Source organism: Melozone crissalis, unplaced genomic scaffold, assembly GCF_028551555.1.
Source record: "Melozone crissalis strain CALT ecotype California unplaced genomic scaffold, PUWL_Pcris_2 ptg000009l_1, whole genome shotgun sequence".
Lineage (NCBI taxonomy): Eukaryota > Metazoa > Chordata > Aves > Passeriformes > Passerellidae > Melozone > Melozone crissalis.
In genome coordinates, this window is record NW_026535787.1 from 1,206,223 (window position 1) to 1,214,048 (window position 7,826).

Genomic DNA, 7,826 nt, shown 5'->3' on the forward strand with positions numbered 1-7,826 from the left:
CTCCGTGCACAGAACAGCACCAGGACGGAGTGGGAGGCGCCGTGCTTGGGGCCATCCCGCATCTTTCTGGGGCAGGGCCAGCCCCGTTGGGATCTTCCCTGTATGGAGTGGATTTCACGTGTTTTGAGAGAATTTTATTTGATAGCAGCACGGGGATGTGAGGTCTCTGTCACTGTCGGGATGCTACAGCCTGTTCCCTATGGAGCAGAACGAAACATTCCCCAACATTCTCTCCCCTTGCCCCCAATCAAGATTCGAGCGCTTTGCCCAGGGGGCTGGGAGAAACTCAGTCTAAAGCAGTCAAGTGAAGAAAGCAGCATAAAAAATGGTAAAAACTGGGAATCCTCTGCCACCTGCAGGAACACAGGAACTGGAATATTTTAAACTAAACCAAGATTCCTGGGTTCTTTTTCCTGAGGGAATCAGCTGCTCTTGCTGGCACCTTCTGCTTTTCAGCTGCTACCAGGTGAAAAATGCTGATTTTTGGAGAAGGAGCAGCATTTCATGTGCCGTGCTGGCATCCCCCTTGGCCAAGCCAGAGCAGATCCTCCCTCCACTGCCGCAGGTCACCGACAACATCTGACGGGTGATTAAAAGACATAATTAAATAAAAGGTACACGATGTGTACAGGACGCGGTGTCCTGGTGAGGTCTCGGCACTGCCGAGCGCTCAGGAGCGGCCGCGCTGACAAACACGGGTCTATTTTAGGAAGCCTTGAGCTCCTGCTCGCCGGAGGGCTCCAGGGTGAAGAGGCAGAAGGCGATTTCCTCGCAGGCGCTGCTGGCGCCGCACTCGAACAGGCAGCCGAAGAGGCCGCCGGGGCACACGGCCAGGTCGGAGTAGCCGGCCGGCCCGGCGTGCAGCACCCAGGGCCGCCGCCAGCCCGCCCCGTCCGGCGGCGAGGGATTCACGTAGAGGCCCAGGTCGCGGCGGCGGTGCCGGTCGGTGGGGTGCGAGTAGAGCAGCCAGGAGGGCGCCCCGGCGGCGGCGGAGCGGGCGAAGCTGACCACGCTGCCCTGGCAGCCCCGCGGCGGCTCGCCCAGGGCCGCGCACGGCGCCGGCCGCTCGAAGCGCAGCCCGCGGTCGGTGCTGAGCGCCACGGCGCGGCAGCCCCGCGGCGCCCGGGCGCTGCAGTACAGCACGGGCGGCCCGGGGCCGCGGATCTCCGCCACCTGGCACTCGCCCGTCCGCTCGCCGCCCAGCAGCGCGCCCTTGTGCCAGCGGCGCCCGCCGTCGTCGCTGTAGAAGACGAGCGAGTGCTGGCGGGTGAAGCAGGGCAGCCGCAGGGCCCCGCGCAGGCAGCCGTGCACGTAGTAGGCGTAGGCGGGCACCACCAGGCGCCCCGAGTCCAGCTGCACGCCGTGGCCCGGCCCCACGGCGAAGGTGGCCCAGCGGGACAGGTCGGCGCCGATGGCCTCGTCCGTCACGTCCCGCAGCGCGCTCCAGCCGCGGCCGCCGTCCGCGCTGCTGGCGAAGCAGAGGCGGGCGGCGCTGCAGCCGCTCCAGATCTGGCGCCGCTCAGTCCTGCCCTGCTTCACGCAGATGCAGAAGAGGAAGACGGTGCCGCTCCTGGCGTCGTAGAGGGGACAGGGGCTCATGGTGCGGTGGCCGGGCAGCGCCAGCGCCGACAGCTCCTCCGTGGGACCCCACTGCCGGCAGGAAGGAAAAGGGGGCTCAGCCGCGGGAGCCCCCCGGCACCGCGCCCACCTCGGGCTCCTGCAGCCCGCGGCGTTTACCTTGACCGAGGAGCCGTGCCGGCGGCCCCGCCGCAGCACCAGGTACTTGGCATCCTCGTCCCGGGCCGAGGAGCGCTTCTCGGCAAAGGCCAGGAAGGAATCATCCGGGGGCACGTAGAGCAGGGCCGGGATGCGGTAGGTGACCCCACCTGCCTGTCGGAACAGCGTCTCCGGAGGGAAAATGTGCGAGGATCCTGGCGGTGATGGCAGCGGTGGGGGGCTCTCCCCTCCATCCCCCTGCTGCTGGAAGGGCGGGACAGTCAGATGTAAAGGGTTAAATCCCGGCAAAGGAGGGGGTGGCCCGTAAGTGAGGGATAGGGATGAAGGCTCACCTTGAGGCAGGTGGTGGCCTGGGACATGGTGCCGCCCTGAGGTTCCCCCTGGGACCTGAGCAGGGTGGGAGAGTGGGGTGAGAGCAGAGCCCCTCGGTGCGGTGACACCCGCCCTCCTGCCCGTCTGTGCCGCTCCCCTGTGCCGCACAGCCTCCCCTGCTTCACCCACGGTACCGCCTCCCGCTGCTCCCGAGGGCTGAGCGCCCCCTGCCCCGCACCGGGACCCCCGGGCTCCCACCGCCTTAAGCTCCCCCAGCGGCACTGGCCCGGAGTCCCTGTGCCCGTGCACCCCTCCGCTCCCTGCACCCCCGGTCCCCCTTGCACCCCTGCTGCTGGATCCCACCGGCACCCCCCGTGTCCCTGCGCTGGCCCACAGCACAAACCGCCTGCACCCCAGCATGCACTGTCCCCCCAGTGACAGACCCACTCTCCGTGCATCCCCCCAGTGACAGATCCCCCCTCCGTGCATCCCCCCAGTGACAGATCCCCCCTCCGTGCATCCCCCTGCACCATGCACTGACCCCCCAGTGACAGACCCCCCCCCGTGCATCCCCCTGCACATGTCCTGACCCCCCTTCGGCCCCGATCGCCCCCATCCACCTGCAGCACCCAGATTCTCCCCGTGTACCCCCCGACACCCCCAAGCCCGCTCCCCTACACCCCGGTGCCCCCCCCAGTCCCAATCCCAATGCCCCGCACCCCCCTGCACCTCGCAAGCACGGAGCCCCCATCCCCTCCGTGCCGCGGCCCCCGCACTCCTGCATCCCCCGCATTCCCGCATCCCCGCAGACCCCGCTCCTGCTCCTGCCGCCGCCGCCGTGTCGGGACCGCCCCGCTCCGGCCCTGCCCGCATCCCGCATCCCCGCAGACCCCGCTCCTGCTCCTGCCGCCGCCGCCGCGCCGGGGCCGCCCCGCTCCGCCTCTTCCTGCAGCTCCCGGGGCCGGGGGGCCGGGTCAGGCGCTCGGCGGGCGGGGATGCAGCTGCCGGGATCCGGAGCCTGGCGCCGGCGGGCAGCAGGGGCCGTACCTGTGCAGGTGTGAGCAGGTGATGCGCTCCTCGCTCCGGGAATGGGCAGGTGGAACGGCGGGATGCCAGGAGGAGATTGATGGTGGGGCCGCTGCCGAGGAGCCCCGAGCCTCTCCCCCGGAGCAGGCGGAGGGAGCCGGGAGAGGGATGGAGGCAGGATCCTGCCCGGGATGCCAGGAGAGTCCCCTGCCCCTTGTGGGACGGGCGTGGCCAGGGAGGGCCGGAAAACCAGCAAGGTCAGTCTGGAGGCTCCGAGGTGAGGCAGCCAGGCCCAACCAGCTCTGCAAGATAAAAAGAGGAGCCACCCTCATCCTGTGGCACCTGGGGACGAGGTTTAGGTGACCAGACTGTGGTGGTGCCACGGGAATGCCAGGATTCTTCCAGCTCTGAGGATTTTGTGAACTGGGATTCCCTCCCCAGGCGTGAAACACCCCAGAGATGCTCCAGGACACGTTTGATGTCTGTTCTTCCCTTTTATTGAAAAAACAACCCAAAAAAACCTCTTTTTAAAAAATGCCAGTTTATAGAGGGGACGCGTGAACGGGAGATGCCAGAAGGGAACCGCGGGACAGACAGACAGACACAGCTTGGGAAATCGTTTACACTTTCTGAGAAGCTTCGTGGCTGAGCACACAGAAGTAGCATATTTGATTCTCCCCCCCAACACATAAAAGGATTTTATATAAAACAATCCTCTACCCCTCCTTAGATAAATACAAAAATAAAGCAAACTGGTTTGCGAGGGGATGGTTGTTTGACAGAAGGGTTTTGTCCTGAACTCCTACCAGAAATGGAAAGGTGGGATTGGAAAAGGCCCCTGGGCACAGAGCCATGTGATAAAGCACTGCCAGGTAAAGCAGGGATGCTGGGGCAGCATTGGTGATGTGTTTGCCCTGCTGAGGGTCCCCAAAATCCAATTTTGGAGTCCGCCTCAGAGCCTGGAAGGCAGGCACAGAGACCAAGCTTAGCCATGAGCTTCAACAAATCTTGAAGGTTCAGTATTAAAATTCCTGCTTATCCAAAATGGAACAGGACTTCAGGACAAAAACAGAGGCCATGATTCACTTTCTTTGCCATTTGACTTTATTGGTGTTACTTTAGCAGGCTGCTGGGAGGCGGCTGGGCTCCAAAATCACTTTGTTTTCCTCTCCAGGGCCAGGCTGTCGTGCAGCTTGGACACCTCTGGCTCGTAGGCCTCCATGACTAACGTCCCGTTGTTATCAAAGAACTTGGCAATGGACTTGGTGAACTCGGCTTCCCTCTGCTGCTTGGTTTTCCCGCTGATGAACGTCAGCTTCAGGGTGTACTTGTCATCGAACCTGTGGGAGGGCAGACACACCTCAGGGCAGGCTCCCAGGGGGACAGAAACCCTCAGAGCAGGGTCCCAGTGGACAGAAACCCCCTCCTGTCTGAGGGGATATCCCTCCTGGGCTGGAGGCCCCTCCTGGGCACTCACAATTAACACAATTCAAGGCCTTTACACCCCGCATTAAAATAAGTGAAACATGAACCCTGGTGGCAGAAAAGCACTCGGAGCTGCTGCCATTCCTGAACAAGGACATGGATTTGGTGGGGCAGGATGGATTCTCTGGCAGGGGAGGCAGGGCAGGGTGCCCTGGCCAGCCCACAGCAGGCCGTAGGTACCGTTTGAGGCTGGAGGAGAGCTGCCAGACATCGTCGGGATCCATCCCCGCCGGGTCCTTCCTGTGGGCCACCAGGAAAATGCTCTTCTCCTTGTACGAGGTGTAGATGGTCAGGATGCCCATCATCACAAAATAGGTGCAGGGGAAGTTAAGGAAGTCAGCAAGGTGCAGGGAGAAGCAGAAATCAGGCAGAGGAGTCGCTTGGATCCTCTCAGACACTGTGGCTTAACCACCTCTCGTGACATCCTGACTGCAAACAGGGTGTTTGGCTGATGCTTCATCGACATGAGAAATTAACTCATAAATTTAAACTTTAATAATTTGTTATTCACTCCCTGGAAGTGCCCAAGGCCAGGCTGGATGGGGCTTGGAGCAACCTGGTTTAGTGGCAGTGTCCCTGCCATGGCAGGGGGTGGGGATGGATGAGCTTTAAGGTCCCTTCCCACCCAAACCAGTCTGGGATTCTCTGACATTTGCTGAGAAAACTTGAGGCTGAACAAGCCACAGAAGGAGTTGCTGGGCATTCCTCCTAAGCACAGACTGAGCAACTCCTCTTTCCCATTTCTGGAATAAAGTAATTTCAAGTGCTGCATGACAAGTCACCCATTTGTTCTGAAAGCCACCCAGAACAGCCAGGAACAGGGAAATTCTTTGGAATCACAGAATTGTTTAGGTTGGAAAATGTCTCTGAGACCACTGAGTCCAACCATTCCCCCAGTGCAGGTCACCACTGCTCCTCTGCATTGCAGAGCCTCACGGGGTGAGCTGTGCAGTGGATCCAGCCTGTGCGGATCCCTCTGCACGGAGCTGCTGGCCGGAATTTCCTCTTTCCCCTCTCAGTGTCTGACCTGTGCTATCAGGGAAAAGCAAAGGTGTCTGGAACCAGACTGTGGATAGAACAGAAAAAAGGAAGTGCCTCAGACCACCCAAATTTAGGGGCCAGCCAGACAGGCAGGAGCTCCCCTATCACATGAAAACTGCCTGATTGTCAGCTGATCTGCACACGGCAGGAACAGCAATTCCCGCAGGCCTGGAAATGGGAATATCCAGAAAATGTGGGAAATCAAACCCCTGACGCGCTCTGTGAAGGATATGAGACGACACAGAAGGCAAGGACGGGTTTGGATTCGGGAAAAGGGTGCAGGTAATCCCAGATGAGAGCCACGATGGCAAAGAGGCAGGAGATGGTGCAGATGAGGAGGCGCCCGTCGATCAGACGGAAGTTCTCCACGTACTTGTACTTCTCCAGGAGCACCTGTGGGACACATGGGCAGCCGAGCCTCTCAGGAAGGTGCCACGCTGCTCTTGGGGAGGGAGCAGCCCCAGGGGCACAGGGAAACTGAGCAGAAGGTTTGTGGGGAGTCAATGCCTGCATCAGGCCCCACAGGCACGTGGGAACCACAGGAGACGCCACCACAGACCTGGCCAACCCCAAAAAGGGAAGGAAAGCAGAGAGATTCCCAGGAGGGGCAGCTCAGCAGAGACAGAGAGAGGGCCCACCTTTTTGGCAGAGTCGTCCAAGGAGTTTTTCACAGCTGAACCATCCCACTTGTCGATTTTTACCGGCTTGTCATCGATCTTCCACTGCAATGGAAAGGGTGGAGTGAGGGCAATCCCATCCCAACCTGTTCCTGCCCTGAGCAGCAGGACAGGGGGCAGAGCAGAGCAAAGCTGCTTGCTTGGGAAGGCCTGGCTGGACAGAGGGAATCACCCCCAAAATCTGCCTGGGCAGCTCCTGGCGGGTTCCAGCCCATCCACCTCGTCACACGCTGATGAGGCTCTGGCAGCAGGTTTGGTTTTGTTTCCTCATTTGCTGCTCCTGCTGCCATCCCCAGGAAGGGACAGCTGGGCAGGATTTCTGCCTCTGGATGTGCTCCCAGCCACACTGCCCCACACACTCTCTTGGGGGATGAGGAAAATTTGGAGAACCCCGACTGTCTTGGTACAAGGGGAGAATTAAAAGGCAAAACCAAGGAATTTCAGTTAAAACCATCCTCTGGAACAAGAGCAAAGGACTCTGTCACTCTTCACATTCAAAGCTTCTGCAGGAATGGGTCCCTCCCCAGTAACAATTCACATTTTCCAAGGGCCCACCTTCCCCTGAACTGCATTATTGCCTGGTGACACATCAGTCTGAGCCCTGAGTATCCCAACCCATCCCTTATTTCACACGGGCCAGTGACTGGGGCTGGAATCTTAGCTGCCAGCAGAGCAACCCTCAGTTTCACTGCTGATATTTTCCTGCTCTGGAAGCTCCCAGGCTGCATGGATTAACTGCCAGCCCAAAGAGCTCCCTTCCCTCCTCTGGAAGGAGCAAAACCCCTTTAAAATACAATGCAAAACTCGACCTGCTTGCCCTGCAGCCACACAGGGAAAAGCCCAGTGATTCCCCAGGCCTGGCACGAGGGAATCCTGAGGCACACAGTGAATGTCACTCCGTGTCCAGTTTTATGAGGCACAGAAGGATCTAAAAACCACAGAGAACTGGGACAGAGCTCTCACATCGGGGTATGGTACCAAACATTTCAGGTGGCTGCTCCTGGAGCATTTCCTTCCAGGGTTAATTGGCACACAAGTTAACTGGGAGCCACAGTCTTTGCCCAGAGAGAAAAGGGACGAATTCCTTCCACTACAAGCATCTACAGCATGGAGGGGGATGACCAGGGCTGAAGGGAGGGTGCTGGGGGAGGATTCTCAGGGATGAGGGGAGATGCTCAGAGCAGAGGGGGGGATGCTCAGGGATGGGGGTGCTCAAGGATGGGGATGCTCAGGAATGAGGATGCCCAGGGCTGAGGGGAGATTCTCAGGGATGGGCACGCTCAGGGCTGAGGGGGATGCCCAGGGCTGAGGATGCTCAGGGCTGAGGGAGGGACACCCAGCAGTGAAAGGTGGGATCCCGGGGCGGGCGGGGGAGGCCGCGGGGCTGTCGGGGCGCTGCCCGGGGCCCGGGCCGGGGCGGGGGCCGCTCGGAGGAGCCCCGCCCGCCGTACCTTGTCCAGGAGCCCGTTCCGGCCGCTCTTGGCCGCCATCTTCTCGCCGCCTCCGCCCCCGCCCCGCCCGCGACACCTGGGCGCTCCTGATTGGCCG

The 7,826-nt window shown here is 60.8% G+C and overlaps 2 protein-coding genes across 3 annotated transcripts; both read right to left on the reverse strand.

The window, feature by feature from the left end:
• Positions 1-119: 119 nt before the first annotated feature.
• On the reverse strand, positions 120-3,148 carry NEU3 (neuraminidase 3). 2 transcript variants are annotated; one of them, XM_054270308.1, is made up of 4 exons: positions 3,097-3,148; positions 2,070-2,124; positions 1,738-1,980; positions 120-1,650 (listed from the first exon to the last, which is right to left on the reverse strand). In XM_054270308.1, the coding sequence occupies exons 2-4, from the start codon at positions 2,094-2,096 to the stop codon at positions 706-708; spliced, it is 1,215 nt and encodes a 404-aa protein (XP_054126283.1). In that variant the 5' UTR covers positions 2,097-2,124; positions 3,097-3,148; the 3' UTR covers positions 120-705. The 2 variants fall into 2 exon arrangements, with proteins under 2 accessions (XP_054126283.1, XP_054126284.1); XM_054270309.1 differs by lacking the exon at positions 3,097-3,148 and having other exon boundaries at positions 1,738-1,977; positions 2,070-2,157.
• A 420-nt stretch (positions 3,149-3,568) lies between these two features.
• On the reverse strand, positions 3,569-7,797 carry SPCS2 (signal peptidase complex subunit 2). The gene is made up of 5 exons (XM_054270375.1): positions 7,730-7,797; positions 6,240-6,323; positions 5,834-5,994; positions 4,741-4,875; positions 3,569-4,415 (listed from the first exon to the last, which is right to left on the reverse strand). Exons 1-5 carry the CDS (start codon positions 7,766-7,768, stop codon positions 4,229-4,231), a joined length of 606 nt encoding a protein of 201 aa, XP_054126350.1. The 5' UTR covers positions 7,769-7,797; the 3' UTR covers positions 3,569-4,228.
• Positions 7,798-7,826: the final 29 nt, after the last annotated feature.

Bases quoted from the DNA above. Each gene is read 5' to 3' on its own strand.
- SPCS2 (XM_054270375.1), bottom strand. From the start codon at position 7,768: ATGGCGGCCAAGAGCGGCCGGAACGGGCTCCTGGACAAG. The intron at 6,324-7,729 runs GTACGGCGGGCG...TTTCCATTGCAG, and splicing joins GGAACGGGCTCCTGGACAAG to TGGAAGATCGATGACAAGCC. The intron at 4,416-4,740 runs GTACCTACGGCC...GCCCTCCCACAG, and splicing joins CTCTCCTCCAGCCTCAAACG to GTTCGATGACAAGTACACCC.
- NEU3 (XM_054270308.1), bottom strand. From the start codon at position 2,096: ATGTCCCAGGCCACCACCTGCCTCAAG. The intron at 1,981-2,069 runs GTGAGCCTTCAT...CCGCCCTTCCAG, and splicing joins AGGCCACCACCTGCCTCAAG to CAGCAGGGGGATGGAGGGGA. The intron at 1,651-1,737 runs GTAAACGCCGCG...TCCTGCCGGCAG, and splicing joins GGCACGGCTCCTCGGTCAAG to TGGGGTCCCACGGAGGAGCT.